This window comes from Haemaphysalis longicornis, unplaced genomic scaffold, assembly GCF_048455015.1.
Source record: "Haemaphysalis longicornis isolate Haplotype H1 unplaced genomic scaffold, Haemaphysalis longicornis Haplotype H1 scaffold_1, whole genome shotgun sequence".
Taxonomy (NCBI): Eukaryota; Metazoa; Arthropoda; class Arachnida; order Ixodida; family Ixodidae; genus Haemaphysalis; species Haemaphysalis longicornis.
The window spans coordinates 131929651-131955744 of record NW_027526203.1 but is presented as its reverse complement, the minus strand read 5'-3'; the positions used below and the strand labels follow the sequence as shown (position 1 = coordinate 131955744).

At 45.8% G+C, this 26094-nt stretch overlaps 1 protein-coding gene across 1 annotated transcript in view; it reads left to right on the top strand.

Moving 5' to 3' along the window:
* Positions 1 to 554: 554 nt before the first annotated feature.
* Positions 555 to 26094, top strand: part of LOC144165950 (protein obstructor-E-like) — an 86187-nt gene continuing 60647 nt past the window's right edge. Inside the window, exon 1 of the mRNA XM_077695641.1 lies at positions 555 to 713. Coding sequence (XP_077551767.1) covers positions 659 to 713 — 55 coding nt within the window. The 5' untranslated portion in view covers positions 555 to 658. The remainder of the gene's footprint in view (positions 714 to 26094) is intronic.

Sequence of the window (26094 nt, the reverse complement as noted above, 5' to 3'; positions counted from 1 at the left end):
AAAGCTTTTTGGTTGGGAGGGCAGTCGCGTTTGCAGTTGCGATAAAAATGACACAGTTAAGGCATAAAGGTTGGCTAGTTGGTTATGTGACTGCATTTTACTAGCGAAAAATAAACACGGACGAAGAAGAAGTACACAGGACACTCGCTAGTGTCCTGTGACACTAGCGAGTGTCCTGTGACACTAGCGAGTGTCCTGTGTACTTCTTCTTCGTCCGTGTCTATTTTTCGCTAGTAAAATGCAGTCAGATAAAAATCAGCTCGTTGAGTCAGACGTCTTCACCAAGACAGCTGGCCTGTCGAGTTCGGCTCGCGATCGAACAGTCAGCATGCGTTCCGCTGAATCGTGACGACCGCATGACGGCGCTCTCGTTTTCAGCGCAGGGCGTGAGCGTCAGACGGCGGGCCGCTCAAGGGAGAAACGGCGACTGATGCAAAGCGAGATACCGCGGCGGACGCCCGGAGGGTTAGCGCGCTGAGGAGGAGGAATGTGGGTTAGCGAAAGACGCCAACAACCAGGTGAACCGGTCACGTGGCTTACGGCCTTGCGCCCCTCCTTCGCCTTTCGGGTGCGTGGCAAAGGAACGGATCAGAGCACGCTTGGCAGCAAGGCAGTGCAGACGTCCGTTTCAAGAACTAGGGCAGAGGACAGAACGACGATGATCGCAAGCGTGGCCATCCTCTCCTTGTTGGCGGCCCTCGTCCCACTGTCGGGTGAGCGCACTGTTCCTGCTGCGGCACCACCGTGCCAACGCGACGCATGAGGCGACACTTCACGGATAGTAGTGCAGTGTCGCCCCACGCCTACAGACGTATCGAACAAGGCACAGCGGCCAGGCATGACCACCTCCGTGGTGGTCAGGAGAATTGCCGCCTCCCGTGCTAGTTCATCCAGCTGTCGTAACAATTCATGATCCAGTAGGCAGAAGGTAAGATGAACCATCCTACGGCTTTGAGCGTGGTTTATGGACAGAAGGGATAACGAACAATTGCAGCTGAAATTTCTTATGATGTTCTCTCGACGGACGCAATGCACATATACTTAAAATGTCTGGACGGCCGAGAACTTTACCCCGAGCACAGTTTCGAGAGTACCGTTTGTTAATCGCTTTGATCGCAAAAACAGATCACAGCGTGTTCCAAGGACGTTCAAGGATAACAGGTGCTGTTACCATATACTTAGTTTCATTTAATGGCGTAATGTAGCAGTGACAAGTGAAAGTCCATTTGCAGATTTGTTCCATCCGCATCAAATCATCTGCCTTTGATCCTGCGTCAACACATACCATCCCGTGCAGACGCCATAGCACTTCATGTGTTCATAGCATTGGTAGAGTCCCGGTATTAGTGTGGTACATTTTCAATTTACGCAGACGAGTACCAGAAGCACTGAACCCTTTACAGTTTAAATTCATTCAGAATTTTACATGCCGAAATCACACATCTTTTATTTTGATCAACCTAGTAATCCTTAACATACGCCAGCGTCATTTCTTGTTGACACCCTTCCTCAGAAAGACCACGGGCTTACCCATGGGTCACCATCACACAAACATGGCCCATAAATGTTTTTTTTTTATTTTTGGGGGGGGGGGGGGGGATATTGTGCCGGCAGCCGGTATTTTAGCGGTCGCTGATAATGTGCCAACTGCCGGCATTTTACCTTTCTTAGGTATTGTGCCAGCAGCCGGAAATTTATCTGTCCGGATGCTGGGCCGGCTGTATTACAGTTAGAAATTAATGTGTCGAAAAATGAACAAACGCTGTATTTTCCAGAATACCGGTCCGGTGCGATAACCACTACGCTACCGGCGGGGCAAAACGCTGTATTTTGCTGGTCGCGAGCGTGCGAACGTCCTGCCGGCATTTTTTGCCGGCAGTCGGTATTTTTTCCATCTCCCGCGCAGATGCATTTTTTTTCTCGCGTATGCTTTATTGGCATATGTATTGGAAGGAAACATCTGACCTAACCAATCCTACCTAACTTAACCTAACCTAACCAAACCTGTGAAGGCAGGCCCTACCCCAACCTAACCTAACGAAACCTGTAAAGGCAGGTCCTACCCCAAACTCAACCTAACCCATCACATAAGGACAAGTCTAGAATAAACAATTAGAAATGAATGCCGAAAAATAAACGAGTTTCTGAATGGAAAACAATGAATATCAGACAAAAAATCACATGGGAGAATGTTATAAAATGAAAAAAAAAAAACGACATGTGGAAGAAGATGGGATCGAACGTGCGACTTCACGATCAGCAGCCAGAGGGGCAGCCACTGCGACACGCTCTTTTTTTTCTTTATTACATGGAAGAATATGCTACATATTCTTCCATGTAGAATATGTAGCATATTCTACATATTCAAGGACTACATATTCAAGCAAACAAAAGAATACACTGACGTGAGGAGAAGCACAAATACATCAAAATTTAGGCAAACACACACAAGCGCTCAAAAGAGGGAACCAGTCAGGTGGTTGGCCATGCGAATTATACACACTATGTACAAATGCCGCAGTTGCACGGAAATATGACTTTACGACTGATCCCACGCCTGGCAGAGGCAGACGTACCAATCACAATTAAGTAAGCCTGAACAGCCTATCACAACACAGTGCCGGCAAAATATCCCTACCGGCTAATGTGCCGGCTGCCAGTAATATGTCCACTTCCTAACTTGTTCCGCGTTGTACGTGTCCTCCAGAAATCGATCCTCAAATTTTAAACTTCATTGCGCGCTCAGAAACGAACATTGGATACGTTTGTGTTTGACCCATTTCACGTGCACCATCACGCCCTAATGAAACCTACAAAGGCGTTTATTTCACGCAGAGCTGTCCCGGAAATAACCCGTAGTTAGTTTGTGCTCAAACAATTGTTATGTGGCGCCAGGGTGAAGATTTCGCAGCCTGCCATCTAGCAATACGTAATGAATGATTGACTTCAGCTGCTCGTTTGCGTAATCTATCGTTCGAGAGAGAAACCAAGCGGCAGCGAAGCAGGCGTTCAACCCTGGCCTGCGCCGAAGCGCACGCGCACACAGCCCAGCCGGCGCTGAGCGAACCGATAAGAAAGGTGCAGTTTCGGCGTTGGCGTCTCAAGGTCACTTGCGACGCGAGGAATGGCGTTGAAGAATGCATTTCCTTCTCGGAACAGCGCAAAGGGACGAGGAGGAGGTGCAGACGGGACACAGCGCAGAATAACAACAGCTGCCTATTGCTGATTGATTGTAGGGTTTTAACGCGCCGACGCAGCGCAGGCGATGAGGCGCGCCGTAGTGGAGGGCTCCGGATTAATTTTGACCACCTGGGGATCTTTAACGTGCGCCGAAATCTCGTACACACGGGCATTTTCGGTTTTCGCCTCCATCAGAAAAGCGGCCGCCGCGGCCGGGAATCGAGCCCGCGACCTCGTGCTCAGCAGCGCAATGCCTTAGCCACTGAACCACCGCGGCGGGTAGATGCCCATTGCACAAAATTACCTAAATACAGAATTCTGTTGCAACAAATGCGGGAAAGAGGGAAGATGAAACAAACACATAGAAATTTCAAGCCGTCACTGCAGCTCACGTGCTGTCACCAGATAAAAAGGCAATTTCTTTGTCGGTTAACAACACCGAAGGGTAGCTGAGACACGTGTCTTTGTTAGAATATATCTAGTGCGCTTCAACAATCTCCCGTGTCATTTGATTGTTACCATTATAAATTATGGAGCATTTTCTGAGGTCGGGATAAAAAAACACAATATTTAAAATGTGCGCCTAGATGTCCGTTATCTCCCTTTTCCACGTTATTGCGATGATCGCGCAATCTGTCATTCACGCATCTTACTGTCTGTCCTATGTACTTTCTCTTGCACTTGTTCAGCGGTAGTGAATAAACCACGCCATCCGAGCAGGCCACGAACGCCGTGCGATGTTTGGTGCTACACGTATCAGACTTGACGTGCCCCCAAATAACTTTGTTCCAAAGCTTGGATAGCTTCTTAGGAGCAGAAAAATATGACGTTGACGTTAGCGCGTTTTCCAATCTTCTTCAGATTATGCGAAAGCGTGTGAATCTATGGGATAGTAGCGATTTTTCTATAATCTCTCTCTTTTGGAGCATCTTGCCTGTGTAGTTCATCCTTCACCTGTTTTAGAACATTCTCAGCTACCGAAGTCTGTAATCGTAGCGGATAGCCGGCGAAAGTCAGCCGAGCCGCCTGTCCATGAAGGCTGGCTTGCATTAGGTGAATGCAACATTTGTTAAGTGCATTCGAGACACACAGCTTCATGATCCCAAGCTTTGCCAATTTAGAATGGGCAGAATGATACGAGAGTATGGGCTTCCCTCTTTCTCTCATTTGTTGCAACAGAATTTTGTATTTAAGTAATTTTGTACAATAAAAATCTGTTGTTAGTCGGCGCTGTGTCCCGTTTACACCTCGTCCACGTCCCTTTGCGCTGTTCCGAGAATGCTATACCAACACGCCCCAGCTTATAACTTAGTTACTGTATTGCCGTCAAACTTCCGCTCTAAAAAGCGCTGGTATGCCCCGCTTAACGAAGCTGCACCCGTGATATGTCGGAAGTGGTTCGCAAAGAACTAAAACCAACTTTCAGAGAGGCGATCACGTCCTTCTAAATGCACGGGATGGCCACGTAAGACAAAAAAGAGACATTTAAGCAACATCTGACGAAAAAGCACATTCAAGAATTGTGGATGTATAGTAGTTAGGACAGAAAAGCCACAGTTTCTTTTCCGCACCGGGAGAACACGGACAAATGTTGCGTTCTAAGGGAATATGTCGTGCTCCCAACACCACAAGGTGCTAAAGGTGAGGGTCATTTTTGAAGTCTTTTTTTGTTAATGCATGCTAGCCCTCTCTGAAGTATCCGTTCAGCAGATATTATCTAAGTTCAAGAAAAAAGGCTTCGAAGGTGAGTTGAAGAGAATGTTTACTGCTTCGCGCCCAATTTTATATTATAATGTTAAAATCTTAATTATGTTTGATGCCATCCTGCTTGCCCATACAAGAAATCTGTATCCCAAATGAGAAGCAAGCACGCACAAAAATGCAAATAAACGTGTAGCCACTTTATTTTTGACAGGCACATCGTACTTTTTATTCGAAATGACGCCAATAAGGCGGGAGATTTTCTGCGTGTTTCGAGTCAAAATGGACGCCCCGTGATAAAGTTTGAGTAAAGAATATTACGAGGCCCGTGAAAGCGTCCACATATCCAATCAGTGTAACAGTAATAATCAGTGGTGGGATATTTGCAAGATTTTGTGGGGGGGGGGGGAGAAAAATAGCTTTTGCTGTCTTTGTTTTTCCTTTAGGCATCTGCGAACGACCATCGGGTCAGACAACATAAAACGTCATTTGTCACTCGGTGAAGGCAGGAAAATGCTGCTGCTGGCACCGTATACTGCGCACTTTGCCTTTGTAGGGATACCAGTGATATCATTTATGTTCGTAAGAAAGCGCTCCCAAAATACAGCCCCGCCGAAAACCGCTACAATGTTTAGAATGTTTGCGATCATTTAATATTTTGGAAATACTGGCGCGAGCTTCTCAAGAAAGATTTCCATGTTGCAAAGTCATAGCCACGGGCACCATAGTGTTCAAGTTCGGCGGAAAGAACGTCGTGGTTGATGTTGTTGAAAGCGTTGTTTAAATCAACAAGAATTACAAGTGTTCACCGCTGACGATCGAAATTAAGCAATTTGAATATGTAGCGTTGGTTCTATACACCTATCTGATGGGAAATCATACTGACACTCGGTTAACAGTGTTTCCGTAAAAATTTTAGACGGAGCGGTGAATGATCAGTTCGAGTGCCTCAGGAAAAAAAAATGTATAGATTCTAATATATCTCTACTAACACGTCAGCATTCTTTCGCTGTTTTTCCCTTTCACAAGCATTGTTTTGAATGGCGCTGTCCTTGTATTTTTATTTTTTAATTGATTGTGGTTGTGCGATTACGTAAACGTCTTGATTTGGCTACTTCACTTGCAGTTTTTTTAACCACAGATTTGGCTATAAGGAGCCAAATTGGGCAGCATATCGTCGTTGTTACCCCGAGGTGGCCTACACTGAAAAATGCCGCGATATTCTGCGAATTCTAGTTTCGTGTTGTGTGGTTATTCAAGGAAGTTGACAAATAAAACACCCAGGCCCCACTTGTCTAGGACGCTCGGCAGCAGCGAAAGGTGGCCGTCAACGCTGGCTCATCGCTGATTTAGTAATGCAGCGAAACAACGCAGCTGAATAAGTGGACAGGCAGCGCCAGCCCCAAAACAAGGTCAGCTATCCCAATACATGGCGGAAGCGACCGGAAGCGACGCAACGCCCGAAAAACAGTCATTTGAAAGATTAAAACGCCAACCAACCTCCATACAGAAAAGTGTGACGCCGCATTTCTTGCGCCGGTTGCCCCGTCGAATCCAAGCTGCATTGAACAGAAGCGGCGGACACCGCCGCGGTAAAGATGCCTGCGCATGCGAAGGTAGATCCTGAAAAGCGAGCCCTGAGTGGTCGCTGCCTCTGGGCGTATATTCAATCGGCGCCGCAGGCCTAAGGGACCTTACGCAGGCCACCGCACGGCTGAGATCTGGTGGGCCGCCTTCGAGCAGCTGTTTCCTGGACGCCGATAGCCGCGCGGCCACCGCTGGGCGTTTTTGGCCACATCGTTTCATTTCTATATGCTGCCGCCTGGAGTTGCTCTTCACGGCGGAAGACAATAGCTTCCAATTCCCCAATAATGCTTTCGCATTCAGAACAAGTGCTTACTGACGCGAACTTTTCATGTGAATTTTTTTTGGCTGCTGTGAGTGCCTGCCAGCCCACTAATCATACAAAGGCTCATCATAATGTCTATCGCCACGTAAATAATTGTTTATAAAGTCGTTTATTAGTGTCAGTTTCGGTTTCGATGAAACAAGCACCGAGACGGCCGCCATGACGGGAGGGCGCGCTTGACGCCACTGTTCCCGCCGCACCACGGCCGGTCTGGACTCGCGCGAGCACGCTTCCAGACGCCCGTGGTGCGGCGGGAACAGTGGCGTCAAGTGCGCCGTGGTTGCATGCGCCCGGGCAGCATCACGTCAGTTACAAAACTGTGACGTGATGCACAAGGGGAATCAGCGCACACAAACTGCAGCCAGCGCTTTGGTTATGTCACGCAAGCGCTCACGTGGGCAGTTGGAACGTGGAGCCGATGGCGCCATGCTGATGCATGTGTCAAAAGGGTATCCGTTCTCAGCTAGATTGAAATTGATTTAAAGTATGTTATACTGAACGGCTACGGTTCAAACTTCGTGGGCGTTATCTCCATATGCAAAGGAAGCTTTTGACATCGTTATCTCAGCTTGGAAATCTCGTGTCTGTACTTTTTTAAGTGTCCTTAGAACATTGGTTAGTTAGTAGGACACTACTCTGGTCGTAGTCAGTGATTTCGATGCCTGCGTGTCTGGACCGAGAAGGAGGGGTTCACACGTTTCGTGTTGGGCGCATTTAGCTGGTGATTTCTTATTTCTGTCAACCCTCTTAAAATTTGCCTGATTTGTTTCCATGACCCACCGCGAAAGTTATTCTCGGTCACCCTTTGTTTCAGCACGGTGCTCATTGCTCGCCTTGCACTTGTTTTCCCCTGGCATATACGCCTTCTATTAAATATATTTGTATGCTTTTGATAGTGACTTATCTTGCAACACTGACTTAGCGTACATTGGTCGAAAATCTCGGTCGGTGACTTGTATTTTGTACATCATCAGATACTTCATGCTCTTGCTGTTCGCAAAACTGTAATACATGCTTCTGGTCTACTGGCTTACTTCTATACGGGATCACAGTGTATGGATTTTGAGCCATGCGCTGGGTAAATAGGGTCGATTCAATTCCCCGTTTTCTTTTACCGAACATAAGTTACGATGTAATTGTTGAGTGTAAAAGTGATGGGTTTAGAACAAATACATATACCGAACTTTCATTTTTGTTGAGCGAAACAATCGTTTTCAAATATTTATGAACTGATAATTTTAAGCCGTTGAAAATCCCTACGCGTGATCTTCCACCACATGATTCCCCGTTGCAATAGGTGACCGCTAAAAGGCACAAAGGCTCATGGGTCCCCTCCAGCGGAGTCCCGCAGAGCTCTCCTGGCCTCCCGTACGCCGGCGGCTTTCACGCGCGTGTGTCCGTGTTTTCTGTTTCCACCGAAAAAAAGACGCTCAAGCATCCCGCATTCAATGAATAACAATGATTGATCCTACTAGGGTCTCCTCTGAAAGGTAAGCACTTTGTGACAAATCAACAGCACACACACACACGCGTGAAAGCTGCCGGCATACGGGAGGTCAGTGGAGATCTCGACCCGGAAGTGGCGGTAGCAGACGACGTAGTCATGAGCCTTTGCGCTTTTTACTTGTCACCTATACAAGGTATGGGCGCTTTTTATTGGTAACCTATACAAGGTATTGACGTAGGATGAGACTGTACGATGTTCCTGCTGCGTTCAGCCAACTCCTTTGTAAGGGATCGGCGGGATACCAGGAATCGCGGCGGACGTTTTCCGAGGGGTTCGGCCAAGGGGGTCGGGTTGCGGCGCCCGGGAACTAAGGAGGGACGTCACCTGCTCGCGCGTGCCCTCTCGGAGCGTTGCCGTCGTGGCCGCTGGCTAATGCAACCCATTCGGGGAGGAAACTGCATGGTTTCCCCATTTTCAAAGAAGGAGCAAAAACGAAGGCGATCGCAGGGGCAATGACGAGCTTCTGGGAGACGCGAGGGCGTATACACGTGTCGGTGAAATACCCTTTCCCGCGAGTGCTAGGATGTTTGAGTATTTGTGTATATGTGTCGTTTTTGTGACGTAGAGGGTGCTGGTTGAGGAGTTGTAGCCAGTCGCGTCGGTTAAGCATTGTTATTGGATGTTTGGCGGAGGTGCGCCGGACTCCGAGGGCTTAAAACAGCATAGACAAGTCCGGTTACAGCGTTCTGTACTGCAGTATGGCGGGCTGCACTATCGGCTTTGCAGTTCCACACACAGTTCCGATGCTGTCTTCCTTGTTTGTGCCTAGGCATATATAAACCTACATGCGTTAGTTCCAAATGCGTCAAGTCCATCATTCTTTGACAACGAGAAGCCCTGCACCCGGAACTTGCAAAGCCGCCCCAACCAACGGTAGGCGTGCCAGGCGAAGAACAACAAACATTCACTTCCGCGGTGATATCTCTAGCAACAATTCAAGATGCAAACTAGGGAAGCCTTTGAGAAATAGATCATAAATGTACTGCCAGCCTGTACTGCCCTGTGTGTATTTGCCACGGACGTGTATATACACTTCGATTTCCCGAATTTGCTGTTCTATTCGATTTTGTTTTGCCATGTATTTTCTTAGTGTATTTGGTTTCTATGACTGGCAGGCTCTGCCACTCAAGCCATACGTGGATTTGGCAGGCTAGACGTTTTGTTTTGTTTCAATAACAAAATCAACAAGTACATCATGATTATCATCATGCCACTCCGATCCGGCCCAACCAACAATGTAGCGGCATACGTGCATCGATTTCACATTATCCAGGAGCGTGTATGCAGTCGCAAGCATGTCGATCAGTGTATATTATAGCGATCACGAAGCGATTGTGACCATGGTTACTGAACAACGATGAGTGATTCAATAAAGTCTTAAAACAAAGTTTCTTACCACGACGTGCACACAACCGCTTCTCATTTGCACTGCCAGGCCTGAACGCCCTAGAATTTTATTTTTGTTAGATGCGACGCATCTCTTGCTCTGAGGCATGTCCCTCCTGCGTCGGCGTCGGCGGCGTCCGCGCGCCACCTGCGCATGCGCGACTCTCCTCCGCTCTTCTCACCGACAGCTGTGCGCAACACTCTCACTCCGTCTCATTATCATAAACAGCTGCGTGCGCGCGCTTCGCTCGCTTCGCTCCGCTTCCGTCGCGCAAGTGCGCGCATGCGCGACTCTTCTCCGCTGTGTCCTCTCCTTCAGGCGCTGTGAATATAAAGCGGGTAGCGCGCTGCGGCGGTTCAGTCAGCGCTCGCTCTCGTTCGACTTCGCGTCACTTTGCTTGACGACTGCGTGCTTGACTTGATTCTTCCTATGAAGACGTGATGGAAGCGACGGTCCCTTCAGCGAATGCATCCTACACGTTCACAACACGTTTAACGTGATTTAGAGAATCAACCCAATGGAAACACCAATTGAACCCCCCGATGCGTCGCATCACATCCGGGTTCCCCTCGCGGGAAGATGGGCGTAATTTTTTTTATGATTGACTGATTGACTATATCAAGACTAACGTAAAAATTATATGTCTCAAGTTCTCCGATAATTCATTTTTGGACTGGTATACGGCATTCAACAGTTTGTGTTTTCCCAATTTTTCTGTTTTTGTTTTTCCACATGCATATATCACGTGAGGCGGTTGATTCGATGACTTTTGTTCTTTCGCTCGTTCAAGTTTACATTTTGCAGAGTTTGGTTCTTCGTGTTTATTATCTCCAAATAAGGATATGCATTACAATAACATAAATATGGAAAATTTGTCTTTACAATTATTCATTTTCGTGCAGGTGAAAGTGTGATGCCGTTGATGCATATAAAAAATATTATTTGTTTCTGTTCGTTCCTGCGATTTGTTAAATATTTTACCTACGCCTTTGTGGTTTCGTTAGTTCATTTTATTTTGTGAAGTGTTTGCATCAATTTGGGGCTTTTTTGTTTGTGAATTTTCTTTGACAACAAAAGTACGCGACACTATTCGGAGAACTGTGTCTTTATATCACCAACTACGCGGTTTTTTGTGCAAATGCATGGGATTGACCGTTCCGCGGATACGGCAAAGAATGTTTGCGCATTAAAAGCGGAAGTGCAGGAATAGAAAATTTCGGTCTCCCTTTTGATGCAATGAAGACATTATCGCTAGCTGCGCGGCCATATAGGGAACTGTCCCAATGACATTGTACGGAAACTACCCGAATAATTCAGCCTTACGCGCTCAACGACCGAACGTAATATTTGCAATGGCCTACACAACGTCAGCGTGATGCGTCTAATGCGTTGGAAAAGGCGCGGTCAGCCGCATTCGAGCCACCACGCTTGTCCGCAGTTGGTACCAGACAGCATTGTAATCGGAACGAACAATTCTTACCGATTAGCAGTCGATCGCTTCATTTGACGGCTTCAATTCAACGGCTTTTGCTTTTGTTCGTTCTGATTAGAAGCGAAGTTTTTTCTATCGTGCTGACCGGGATCCTGGCTTTCCAACACAGTTCGCCCAACTTGAAAGCGAGCGGTCCATAGAGAGACCATTTTATTCTAATTGTTTTTCGGTTAAAGGAGTTAATAAACAGAATGTTACTATTACCTAGTGAATAAAGGCGACAATTTTCAAGTGCAAAGATTTAGAGCGTCAAAAAATAAAACACGAAAGAAGTAGGTGCAGCAAGCATTGCCTCATTGTATAATTTGTTTTAAAGCTTAAAAAAGCGTGTCACGTTGAAGACATCTGGTGGATAGAATCTTTAAAGCTTCGCGAGGCTCACCCGCGGCTGTTCCCGCCTGAGAATACGCTGTTAACAGCAGCGGACGCATGTACGTGTCCTCCGCGCCTGCTTATTTCGGTCGCTCTTCCCAGCGCCAAATATGCTCGCCTTTTTGGAGTATTTGACACGTAACTTTAGTAGCACCATAACGGTACGAATGAAAATTTTTGCGGGGAATAATCTGTGCGAAATATTATATTTTCACTAATTGCTGAAATTGATTTGGGTCATTCACACTTCGTGGATTATATTTATTTACGTTTTTTTCAAGTTTCCTCAGGTCAATTTCATTCTTCATTTACACAAAACGACCCGCTGCGGTGGCTCAGTGGCCAAGGTGCAGGGCTGCTAAGCCTAAGGTTTCGGGTTCGATCCCAGCTGTGGTGGCTGCTTTTCTGATGGAGGTGAAATGCGAAAACGGCCGTGTGCTGAGATTTCGGCGCTCGTTAAAGATTTCCAGGAGGTCAAAATTAATCCGGAGCCGTCAACAACCGAACCCTTACTCAGCGGCTTTCATTACAGGGGTCGTGCACCGCGAGATTTCCACGCAGCGTTCAATGACGCTTAGCTTCAAATGTTCAATCTTTCAGCCTGAGTGCACAGTAGAAGCAAAAAAAAAATGCTTCAAGTTGGATCGTATTGAGAGCCGTCTATAATATTTTTAAAGGGGCCTGAAAGGTTTTACCGATACATGGGTGTTCCTATTTTCAGGTAAATCAACGTCCTAGTAGTCACCTCCTTCAAGAATTTTGTTAAAGCGACGAGTATTAGTGGAGTTATTGCAAATCAAAACGGCATTTTCGCCCGCGCCGCGATTCTCTCTCGTTTCGTCCCCCTCCTTGCACCGAGTGAGCGTGAAGGCCCCTGATACCTCGCTTCTTGGTGACGTCTGCAAGAACATGCGGTGGCGCGCGTCGTCTGCTGGGATATTCTGCGCCGCAGGATCAATTTTGGACGGGGCCGTCCGACTGTCGGCGTTCCGTTTAGGCCATTTTTAAAATTTTCCGAATCCTGCACTCCGCTTACGACCCGAAAAGCTGACTGAACGAATGGGGCGGGCCTTTTACGCCTCCACACGACGCAGAACGATCACGCTAATAGAGAACGACCCTGTCACCGTGCGTTCGCGGCGACGACATGTCTTGGTACATATTAGAGTAGAATATGTGAGCGAATGACTAACGAATCGCCTCAAAATTTGTTAGAGTGAGCACGTAACTTGCGTTCCGAACCGACGTCGGTTTATATACCGCCTAATTGGCCGCTCGTTCGCGCCGATGTCGAGGTTGGTCGTGTTGTGGGGACGCCATGCACGCGCGTACTCAGGCAGTTGTAGTAATCCATTCCGTTATTCTATCGGTTACAATTTAACACATAACAAAAAAAAACAAAAAACAACGGGAGGGTTGCACGCGGTACGGCACAGGGACTTTTTTAGAGTGCGTTGTGCATTCCAGTTCCTTCCCCCGCCCGCTTACTTCCGGGAAACCCCTACGCGACGCTGTGTTTATCAATTACTGGTCAAGCACACCGTAACAGACATTACGAGCGGTCTCGGAAGAGTAGTGTCAGCTTTGGGGCCGTGCGCGCCTGCCTCTTTGTTCGACTATGCAGATGAAAACAGGAAACAAGCATTCCACCTTCACTTTTCTCCCTGATGGCTCCTTTTCACTCTATAAAGGCTGTTCGTTCATATTTTACGTGCTCAGTACTGCCAATTGACACATGTGGATGGTTTTCTTGCCTGCCGCGGCCCTATATCCCCCCCCCCCCCTCCAAGCCAACCTTGTATCTTGTTTAAGTGGATGGGAGGAGATGTGCTTACTCTATATAAAGACATACCAACTTTGCAAGATACACATATCAGTATTTAGTCCTCTGAAAGTACAATTGCGTCTCTATATATACAAAGCACGAGTTTAAAAATGAACAAGTCGTGCCTATGACTTGAATGATGCATTGACGTTTGATATTATAGTTCCCCAGTTCAACCAAAAAGTTTTGATTTGGATTCACGCATGCTATTCGTAAACCATGCCACTTAGAAGGCAGAAAAAAAAAAGCAACACTATGACGGGATTTGAACCCGATTGAACGACGCTTCTCTTCCTGGAAGTTAGAAAAAAAGCCGTCCAATTTCAAGATTTCTGCCTTGTGACGCGAGTGGTGGAATCGATGACGTACAAAGAGGAAGATGGTGGAGCCCAAAGACACGCAACAAAGGGTGGCAACGCGGCAATAAACTTTGCAACAATAGTGTGAATTTTCCGCTGCTCGTAAAATGGTATACTTCTCGCCTCTGGCGTTGACGGCCCAACCTAACGATTGCGCTAGTTCATTTAGTGTGCTCAAAACGCCTTTCAAGGCCCCTTTAAAGGCAGCATCTTCGGCAAACCGGCCTGGTCGTGCATAGCTTATCACGTTTGTAAAGCACATGGCTGTAATTGTCTGTATCTCCTCCCTACCCGTCCGTTTGGTACTCGTGCCGTTTGTCTGCCGGTTTCGGGCACCGATTTCCTTCTTTTAGTGCGCACCACGAAGAAGGGTGCGTTTTTAGTCGGCTGCCTGGATATTTTTCTTTATTTCGTTCGCTTTTCTGATCCTGTTTCCAAAATCAAGGACTCGGTGCACTGTTGGGGATGCTTTATTTGCCCTGGTGACCCCGTAGAATGCACCATCCTATTAGTGCTCCATTTTCACAGCGGGCCTCCATTGAAATTTCCGTCTCCTCTGTTGGTTTTTTTATTATCATGCCTATGACGTACACTTGCTGTTCCTTGATGCATTACGATGTTTCTTGTTTTTGTGGCGTTGGTGTCACACAATGTCGCAATTTATTTTTTACTCTTCGTCTACCTCTCGCAATGAACATTGTGGTGAGTACGGCAACTTTTTCTGGTAGCAGGAGCGCAAAATTAACCCATCAACAAGCTTGTTTGGCATTTTTAGGCAGGCAGTCTCAACAACCCAATTCTAAAACCCCGCTATGGCACTCGTCCAGGCACAGTGTGGATCCACGTGCTGAGGTGTATAGTCAGTGAACAGGCATGAGGTTGGGAGCAGGAGGCGCTAGCACAACCAGTGGAACACGAGCATCAGCTACGACCCCTGAATCACCCAGGATGCTGTGCTCAAAGTCTGATTATCTCACTCGCAAGTACGAAAATCCTGCCCTTTATGGAACTCTCGGTGGTATATTCGCCACGAGAAATGTCACCTTGCATTTCTGCTCCCAGGCGCCACTCCACTGCGATGGCTGCTTTATTTGAACTATCCTCGAGCCACGCGTCCCGGCTACAGACCACCGGGCCATTGACCGTTCACGAAATACAGGAGGCAGCTAACTACCACAGACGGAAGATTGTTTTCAAGACTAGCGAGGAGTCCCCGATCGGCCCCAGTTTCCGGCTACCTCGGGAAGTTTTCGCAGTCTCCTCTCGTTTTGCCCGGCATGCACGTGGCTGCTCATTCGAGGCTGCGGCCCTACGGCGCAAAAGGCCTTGCATTGAGCTGCGCAAGCAGTTGTGGGTAATGAAGTCCGCCAAGCTATGAAAAAGCCCCTTCGGCAGTACGAAACGCCTATTCATTTTTACAGAGCCCCAGTAGTACTTCAGCCACAGTACCGCTTTAACAAGACAAGCCCCTTGGCAGTGGTCGGCGAGTACCACCTGCTGGGCAATCACGAAACACACCCGCCACACCACCGGTAAATCGGGAACCACGTTATTGTGAAGGTCTAAAGATCAGCACTTTGGTGACAAGAAGGAAACTTGCGAATGGCGCACTATGCAAAGACTGTGCTTTCTAGAGGCCGGCCCTTAGACTTTTGCGTGCCACGGGCGGTAAGGTTGCCGGCGGTTTTCGGTCGTATTTGCACCCATTCGCGCTTCTGTTGATCCTCTATAATCATCTGATATCGTTGCTGCCGCCGGTGTCATCCGATTGTGCAAGTTGCGAAAGAGGCATCTGTGGTGGCAAGGCGAACAGCATTTGTGAAAGGTCGGTCGGCAGTTACGAGGGGCGGCCCCGGAGTGGGGCCGAGTACAGCTGCTTCAACGGGACGAAAACTGGGGAGGGAGGGTCAGTCATATACTCCTTCGCAGTAAAAATATCATACCAAAATTTGTCGCTAGTACGCCTCTGATAGTACGCAGATTTCGTTTACTTGTAGCGATTAGTTCGGAGGGAAGTTTTAAAACATCACAGGATTCCGGTCTGCTGTCAATTCGTGGCCCTCTACGGAGTATGCATGGTTATAGGAAACTGCAGTAAGCCTGATTTTATCGAAAATGTAGGAAGACAAATTCTATCACAATTAGCCTCTAAGACGACTGGAACATTACGTCAAAGTTCATCTAGTTTTTCACATTTCCTTAGTTCGCAGTCACAATTCGCCGGTAAAACGTCTCTAACTTGAGGGCGAGTTTCCTCTACGTTTTATAATTACGTAGTTCAGAATGCAGTTGTAAATACTGTAGAATTCCCGTCTGCTCTCAATACGGAGGCTTCCACGGGAGGGAAACCAACAGCCCCATGTTTGTGTTTAATCTACACAAGAACGACACATTATTTGTGGGTACGCGCCCATAAAGGTCGACGAGAAAACATCTTTCCCGAAGACTTGTGGCCACAGCTCGAAACAGAACACGTTATTATTTTGTAAGGATATTTTAATTGTGTACGCTTGGCTCGAGGTAAATCCAGTCAGGCTCCGTACCGCGATGGGAGCACAATTGCATTGAGTAAAACAATCGCAGATTTTGGTCTAGAAATAAGGGGCGATGCTTTGGTTTATATGACGCAGATTCAGTACTCGCATTTTCATGGCGGGAGCCAGGCCAGAGGCAGAGCCCATGTATCACTAGACCTGATACCAGACTGCTCTGAGTGTAGGCTTAGGCAGTGTCGTTCAGAGACCACCTTATGGTGCCTTCGTGCTTAGTAGACGCAAGGAAAGCAGAGAAACGTTTAATTGGGGACAGTGTAAAAGTAATTGCAATTTATTGAAGGATGAACAGTTTGTAACTGACGCCAAAGAAAAGATAAAGAGTTTGAATAATGACGAAAGCAGCTGTGGTTAATAATGGGATGAGTTCAAGGAAGACATTAAAATAAATTCGGTGAAGTGCGATACAACACAATAAGAAGAAAAAAGAAGCTTTGCTTGGAGCCAACCTACAGACGCTCTCAGCACTTCGGTGTCAGTCGTCTGGACTGCTCAAGGATAATTTTTAAACCTTGAAACGCCAGTGAGAGACCTTCGATAAAGAAGGATTTCGTGAAGCGCTAGAGCTAGCGCGAGCGGAAAAACTTTAGTTAGATGAAGCACCTATAAGCGGGCTCCTTGCTCGGCGAAAACATACGCGACTCGGAAGAGGAAGAGAAAAAGGATGCATCATTTCTCTCCATGGGAAAACCAGAAGGCTAACCTGGCGTTTTGCTACCGAAACGCAATTCGAATGATAGAGTATAATTAGGGTTGCTCGTTTACCCGATTCTTGCACTCCGAACATGTTGCAGGAAACTCGGGTTAAACTCGATTTCTACCTTTCGGGTAGAAAAGGTAGAAATCGGGTTAAACCCGATTTATACCTTTTCAATGGAGCGATCTGAACAATTGTGGTCTGACGTTCCGTCGTTCTCAACCAGTTAGAACTTGCTGGAAGCAAGCGCACAAACACACCTTCCGAACTCATTGAGTATTGGAATGACTCTACCACCCGCAACCTCAGGCTGGCAGTTATGCTATACTGACATTGTTTTGCCTAGCTAATGGAAGTTGTATTGTCGAGAGAACCTTTTCCCAGTTGAGATACGTTCAACGACCAGACAGGCCTCGAATGAAGACCGACAAGTTGAGCAAGCAGATTGCAATAATGTGTGTAGACAAGGATGAGGGAACAATCGATGACCATATTTTCGCGAATAAAATGTTTCCTTTGCTAGAAGTTATCAACGGCAGTTACTGTCGTTATTTGTTCATTCTCAAAGAAATGCCACATTTCGGAGAGCATTTTAAAGAGAACCCTGAAGTCCTCCCGATTACCAGCTTGAAATAAGCACCAATTTTAACGCGTTAGAGTTAAACAGCTAGTGATATTCGCTAATATAAATGAGTGTATTGAAATAAACTGGGTACACCTATTTATGTAACCCGAAAAAACCCGAGTTTCGGAATGGTTTCACAAAAGCACCCGATTTCTCCCCGAATACCAGTTCGAGAAATAGCACCCCATTTTTAACCCCGATTTTGGAAAAATATAAAACCCGAAAGCGAACAACCCTAAGTATAATGGGTGCATGTCAAATTACCAGCAACCAATTCACAATGCCTTTTGTGAGTTTTATGACAGCGTTTTCTGAGTTCTTAGGCGGGCGTCGATGACGAGACGATATAAACAGTCTCGAAATGTCCACTACCGCCGAGGAAGTTTCGAAAACAATCGACGAGCTCAATCTTGGCAAGTCCCCACGCGCTGATGGGTTTTGATCGGCGTTTTAGAATTATTTCAGGAATGATCTCAGTCCAATACTGTGTGAGTTGCACACGCAAGCATACGACCAGGAAACGTTGCCACCATTATTCGCATGCTCCCACACAGTCCTTATTCCAAAATCAACTGAAACATACGACCTGAAAAGTGTCACAGCGAATAGGTTAATCACGTTAAGTAGCGCTGGCTATAAAATATCAAGGAAATTGTTACAAGGGCGATTACAGTCTTTTATCAAAGACATAGTAGGTGAGCGGCAAACATGAGGTATAAAGGAAAAGTGCATAACGAATTACATGCACGTTGCAGCAAGCATCCTTTCAATTCCCCATTGCCACCTCAATTGAAGCCCATGTGTTTGCGACCTCTAGGTAACGAAACGTGGCGGCGGTTAACCTTGATCTAACGAAGTCGGCATGCTGATCGTTCTTTTTTTTTCACTTTTACTGAAAAACTGGACGGAGAAATGAACTTTCTACTGCGCCAGCAGCAACTAAAACGTCTAGAATCGCCTAAAAACCAAATTCTTCATGATGATGATAGTAAACGGATTGGCTAGCGCCATCTCTTGGCTAACTTAGCACCCGCTTTTGCTTTTGCTTGTGTAGCGTGACACTCCACCAGGCAGCAAGAGTACCTAAACTTCACTTTTTTTTTCGCCCGCACAGCAAATATCGTTCGTTTAAACGTGTGCGTGCGGCTTTGGTTCGAGAGTAAGTTTTGAGGTGCTAGAGCGTCCTGTCGCCGTGTAGTCGCGCGTCTCGCTATCTGGGGTATCGGTTCGTCAATGATGAGTTCTGCTGCCAGAAAACGTAAAGTTGTCTTTTCAAGACAAGCTCACTACTTTAAATTCCCTCTTCGCCGGCGAAAAAGAAGAATGTCGCCGTCTGGTACAGTATCAAAGCTGGCATCCTCTCAACAATTCTGAGTGCGGTAAAAATGATCAAGTTCGCGAAAGAAGCCCTTTCAGCTCACCTTTGGTTCTTAAAACGCGTTAAAACACCGAAAAGTGTCAAAAGGTGAAAGTGATATTTAAGTTGCGTTTGTGAATGCGGGGATCGTTGGCGTTGCTTCTCCGGAACGCCGTGTACGTGTCAAAGCTGCTTGCGGGAGTCGAGCAGTTTTTCACTCTAAAATCAATCCATGAAGGGTGAGTTCACCTTTACTGATGTCTAGCATTTCGGCTTCGTTTCTGTTTCATTCCGGCGAGCCTTAACTAGAAACCTGCATGTAATGAAAACCTGCACGTAACGAAAAATTGCAAACTTTTGTCAACTTCGTTACATCCAGGTGTACATGTATCCATTGTCAGGTTAGACTGGCCAAATATTTACGAGTTCCGCTGGAAAATTACCGAGACAACGACCCGTACTGGCGGCGCCCGACGTCGGTATTGCGAGATAGAGCAGAAGAGTTGGAGGGGAAGGGTAGAGCGTTGACTGTGTTTGAGCGGCCGACCGTTTGCAATATAGTTCTACCAGCACTAGTAACCAGCGATGCCGGCTGGGCCCTATAATAATTACACGAATTGGTATACCAGTATTACTTATCATAATTAGGTAGTTCACCATGGAGATAAGCAAAATTAGGAACTCCAACCTGCTGTCAATACATGTGCTGCTCCCAAAAGCGTGTGGTCGAGGGAAACTCAATTTATTCGAGCCATCTCGAAACAAATTCTGCAAAGATGGTGTGTTCAGAATGACTTGTTACCAATGGGAAGTATTATGTGGTAGGTATGGAGGATACCCAGTAGTCACAGTGTTATAATAAATGACATGGGGTCCTGCGGGAGGCGTGTGGTTTCAGAAAATCGTAACAGATGGCGAGCGCTATGCTACGCGGGAAAATTGAAAATTGAACGACGTGTAATTTAAAAAATCCCGCCCGCCTTTTCATACGTGGTTGTTGGGAGAAAATCCTGAAATTGTTCTTTGGACAATTTTATTGACATCATTTATAAGGAAAAATGAATTGCATGTATAAACGGGCTGAATACTTATTCAGCAATCTGCAAAAACAGGTGGTTTACCAAAAATGTTGATTCTCCCTGATTGTTTGGGGCTGTTAAGAAAAAATCTTGAAAAACAGTTTTTACACATGTTTATTGGTTACCTATGTCAACAAGAACATGTTCAATACCTCAACGGAACTACCATAAAAACAAAAATTTGCGGCACAATTTTTTAGCGTTTTTAAATTCCTCACGGCTGTATTAAAAAAAAAACAGCTATGTTGCACTCCTTCATCTCAATAGGAATGTGCTCCTCAAATTTGAAGTTGCGATTACTAGCTGTTTGGCTTGGCGTTTACATAAAATATTAGACCTTTTTGGCCCGAGATGGCTGTAATGTAAAGTAATCCTTTTGGCTCTTTTAGAGGGTCCGCGGGGCGAGATCCCTAAAATTGGTTTTGTGCATTTGTGGGAATAAAATTAATTAGCAAAAACAACTTGATGTACCAAGCTGTCAAACATATATTGGGGGATTTTTTAAAACACTCCGTTTGCTTCGAAATACCGATTCGCGCCTTGAGTGCTAATTAGGGAAAACCGTAAAACTACTTTTTAGAGATTCCTACGGGCTACATAATCAGCAAAAAGCACTTAGACATCTGAACGCGAAACTAGGTAATCACAAATTTGTGAAAACACAATTTCCGCTTTTACTGTGTTAGGAGAATTTTTTCCTAAAATCCCGCCACAGTGAGCCCCTACGCCACGAAACAGATATACTTAGAAGGTTTCAAATATTTAGATCCAGCAGTTTCGGCTGGGCGTTGATGAATCAGTAAGCCGGGTACTTCCGTTTATGGGTATAGATTTGCAAAACTGTGGTATGTTTCGCAGATTATTCATTTTTCACGTGCAAGTGTACAAAAGTCGCAAATGTACAGAACTGCAGAGGCCTTTGAAAAACTTATACGGTATCTATGAATTGCTGTCAGAACACCAACTAAGTATTATGTGTCTCCAGAAAACCTACCTGAGAGCAAACCAAACAAACTCTTTAAATAACTATTTTGTTTTTAGAGAAGACAGGGACGGTTGTATGCATTCCTCTGGGGGAGTTGCGGTTGTAGTGAATAAATCAGTCCCGTGCCAGTGTCCACCTCCACAGACCACTTTAGAGGCTGTAGCCGAACGAGCCATTATCTTTAATAAACTGGTAACAGTATCCTCATTGCACATACCTACAAAACACAGAATCTCCAGTATGGAGTTTGAAATCATTAACTGATCAGTTGCCAGAGCCCTATCTGCTAGTTGGAGACTTTAATGCTCACCAACCACTCTGGGGGCCTGCAGGCACTGAAGTTCGAGGGCGCCTTCTTGAAATTTTTCGGCTACCATCAGGAGCCTGTATACTGAACAAGACCCACCATAACAACACAACACACGCCAAGTAATCTTGTATAAATCTGGCCATAGCATCCCCAGTTCTGCTTCAAGTAATTGGGTGGAAGGTCATTAACAGCCTGTACGGAAGTGATTACTTTCCAATCAGCCTTAAACGTTTAGACAATAAACAAGGCCAACACTCCGCGCATTAAAAATTGAAGGATGAGGCCACAGACTGAAAAAATTCAAAAAACCCCCTGAGCTTCACTATTGACTTATAGACCACCTTGATATTGATGAAGCTGAGGAGACTCTGATCACCCATATAATCAAAGCTGCACTTAACTCAACTCCGCATACTTATAGTAAGGATGCTAAGCAAGTACCTTGGCGGAATGATGATCGCAGGGTGGTACGTGAGCCCAGAATAAGGCGTGCGATGCCTTGCGTAAATGCCCCAATACCGAAGACCTCTTACTTTCCAAGCGGGTGAAGGCCAACGGCAGAACGATCCGGAGTATTGCAAAAAGAGAAAGCTATATTCGGTATGTGTCATTTATCCCATCATATACTGACGCGGGGAAAGTATAGAGAATAATTGAAGCACTCAGAGGAAGCAACATTGTTACGCACCCCCTGGTCAGCCTAGGTAGAGACACTTTGCAAGACCAAGCGAATTCTCTAAGCGAGCATTTTAAGCATGTAGCGAGCTCTGTTCACTATTCAATGAATTTCCTGAGACAAAAGAAGCCAGTGGAAGAAAAGATCATACCCGACAGAAGGCACTCTGATGTGGGGTATAATTGCCCCTTCACTATACAAGAGCTCAAAGCTGCCCTTGCTACTTGCCCGATATCATCGCCAAGTGCAGACCGAAAAACATATAGCATGATTAAGCACCTGCAGGATGACAGGCTTGAAGCACTTTTACTGTTGTTTACCAAGATCTTGCGCTCAGGGGAGTTTTCAAAAGCGTGGAAAGAAGCTATTGTTCTGTCAATTCTAAAGGAGCGTAAAGACTTGCAACAAGATTTAGGCATGCCACTTTGACCAGTTGCTTATGAAAAGTCTTGGGAACAGGATTCACCGTCGGCTTGTGTATTTTCATGAGTGCCATGGTATTATAGACATTTGCAAGGCAGGTTTTCGCTGTAGTAGATACACAGAACACCACCTAGTGGCTATCGAGTCCTACATCAGGGATGCACTTGTGCACAAGCAGCATTGTTTAACAGTTTTCTTCGACCTCGTCAAAACTAACGACACATCGTGGCGTTATAGTATTCTTTGTTATCGGCAGCGCCTTGGCATTTGTGAAAACATGGTGAACAGTTTGAGAGAGTACCTTTCGGAGAGCTTTCGGAGGGATGAAATGTCCTCTCCGAGAAGTTCGTCCAAAAAAATGGAGGGCCACAGTTTGGTGTGCTGAGCTGCTCTCGTTTTATTGTCAAGATGAATTCCTTGGGAACTACACTGCGTGGCTCCGTCTCTTACTCACGATATGTTGATGATTCGCACATTGCCTTTAAATCACGCATAATGTCCGCTTGACAGAGGCAGGTCCAGCTAGCTTTAACCAAACATACGACATAGGCAGATGAGAATGGCTTCTGTTTTAACACAGAAAAAAAGTACGTGTGTGATTTTACCTAGGAAGCGTGTTATTGGCCAAGATCCCATTATTAAGCTCAATGTAGCATTCATAGCAGTAAAAAACGGCTGAAGTTCATAGGGGTTGTGCTTCATGACAAATTTTCGTCAATCGGGCACCACTGACGCCTTAGGGTGAAATGTTTAAAGTCAGGATCCTGAAAGCCCATTCACAGCAGTCATGGGGTACTTACACTAAGTGCCTATTGGCCTTATTCAATAGCCTTTTGAGGTCACGCATCCACTACTGGTGCCTTGTTTATCAGTCCGCCGCTAGAACAGCACTAACGATGTTTGACCCTGTCTACGTCTGGCTACCGGCGCTTTCCGGACGAGCCCTGCTTTAAGCCTGCATTTGGAACCCAATCACTGCTCTCTTGAGACACAGCAGAAGTACACTGGGCTGACTTATGCTCTCAAAGTAACCTGCCTGACTGCGCACCCAATAGCACTCTAGGCAACTGCTGTCAAGCTTTTTGAAAAGCGACATGCAATGGATAGGTCATTTATTTTGTCTGTGAGGGCCCAGCCACGGGACACAGAATATCCCCCGCTGGCGCTCAGGAAACCAGCTTTGCGGACTGTGTTCCTGTGTGCAAGCTCTTCTTTATCTCTTTTAATTTGTATTTTGTGGAAATCGAGAAAAGAACAGCTTCAATGTAATTTATTACGCAGCATTTTTTGCTTTTACAAAACAAGTGCGGCGAGTTTGAATTAGACCTACACAGATGACTCCAAGTCTAAGGTGCAGCATCATGTGCTGAACATGGTCCAAACTTTTCTACGTCTAAGACTGGGCCTAAAGCAACATAAATACTCACTGCTGAAACACACGGTCTTGTCATGGCTATAGAACATATAATTAAAGGAGCCATGAAGAGAAAACACAAGTTTGGTTCATTCAAAAGATTGTCTCGTTAGAATCATACTGACACCACTTTTAACGTAAACTTCGCTCAAATAAGCTACATAATTAGGAAAAACGGGAATGGTCATGCGACCCACCAGCTCATTTCCCGCAACAGAACCTGTGATGTCACATGGGCTAAGCTCTGCGATTGGCGGAGGCTGGCAGAAGCAGACGCAAATTAGGTAGAGCTTACAAACTAGACGAACGAGCGATTTGCGCTTAAATTTAGGGCACATTCTTTACAAAGCAATAAGAATGATGGGACAAACAGTGGAAGTTACGAAAGCACATGTAAACATAGAAGTACTGATGCGTTCTGCAGTTCGTACTGCGCACAGCATGCTTTGGTTTAGCTGCACAGCACTACGGGGCTTGGGGTTGTCTCAGACGACACTGGCCGATTGACGCAAGCAACGGTGTCTTACGTGACCCCATTTGTCGAGCGAGCACTGTTTCAGGGAACGAATATTTTCTCCCAGAACAAAAACAATCCAGGTTTAAATGCGGGCAAAAACAAACCAAACGCTTGCCACGGTATGGTGGCGCCATCTAGGTTACGGAACGTAAAGAAACGCGGTAACAAACCAACACCGCTGTACAGGGTGGAGACAACCTTTGAACGGTCCCGTGCCGCCGCAATTGGGCCAACGGGCTCAACGCGTTATTCTTTTCGTTTCCCACGAGACCTAGCAACGCGAAACAGACAATATGATTCAAACTTCTTCAGTAAACCGCGTTGCGGCGATAATTTTAGCGCGGTTTTGACACAATGACTTGCTTCGGCGGCGAGCGAGCAACCGAACATGGCGGCGCCAGCGTTACGTGTCTCTACCCTGTACGGCGGATGCGTGAATGAAGGTATTCTAGGCTGCAGAGCGGTCGGTTCCCGTGATGTCACTTGGGGCCACGAAAACGCACGATTGAGCGGTAAAACCAAAATTTTAACCTAAAGTGTTTAATTTCTCAGTGAATAAAGCACCGTTTGTATCCGGACAAGCGCTGGGGGCACTATAAAACACGAAATCTTTCGAATAAAACCAACTTGCATTTTCTCTTCATGGCTCCTTTAAGGGTAAGGTCCAAAAGTCACTGAAATTCACCGATTCTCAAAGTGCAGGGCAGGATTTAGCTTCATGATATTACGAAAAATCTAGTCTTTAATCAACCGCTGAAACTGATCTGCTCAGCACACAAGCACAAACTTTAAATCACAATCTGTTGGGTCCCAGGCCACCGCGGCATATCGGAAATGTGCAAGCAGGCAGAAATGCTGTAGCTGCTGCTTTTCGGGGTGACCTAGGTATTCGATACGTCCCCTACGAGGATAATAACCGTATGTACGGAAGAAACTTCGGGACCATTGGCCGGAAGACTGCAATGGGCAGACAGGAAACAGACAGAGCAACTAATTACATTGCCCACTTATCGTTCTTTGCGCGTGGACCATCATAACAAAGTTGGATATACGTTTTGTCGGACGAATGCATCTTACCATTTATTCATACCTAATACTTCAACGGATTGGAATCACCTTACATCAGAGATCGTATCCATTTCCAATCATTCTCTTTTTCGCCAGACCTTGTCTGCATCTATGCAATACGATAATCCTATGTGATTATGTGAAACGCGGTTACCATTTTCTTTCTTTTTTTTAACATGTCCAATCGGCTGTTTGTTGGTCAGTTCCTTTACGATTACTGTGTGTTTTGTCATAGTTTTCTGTATATATGCGTACAGTACGTTGTTATTTTGATGGTTTGCTTTGTTTTGTATTCCACAGCGAAAAAATGCTGTTTTAATTTGCCGTGATATTTCAACTATGTATTGTTTTGCCCACTCCCCTCTACAATGCCTTGGCTCTTGAGGGTATCTGAAATAAATAAATAAATAAATAAATAAATAAATAAATAGCGCACTATAAAGCAGATAGATAGATAGATAGATAGATAGATAGATAGATAGATAGATAGATAGATAGATAGATAGATAGATAGATAGATAGATAGATAGATAGATAGATAGATAGATAGATAGATAGATAGATAGATAGATAGATAGATAGATAGATAGATAGATAGATAGATAGATAGATAGATAGATAGATAGATAGATAGATAGATAGATAGATAGATAGATAGA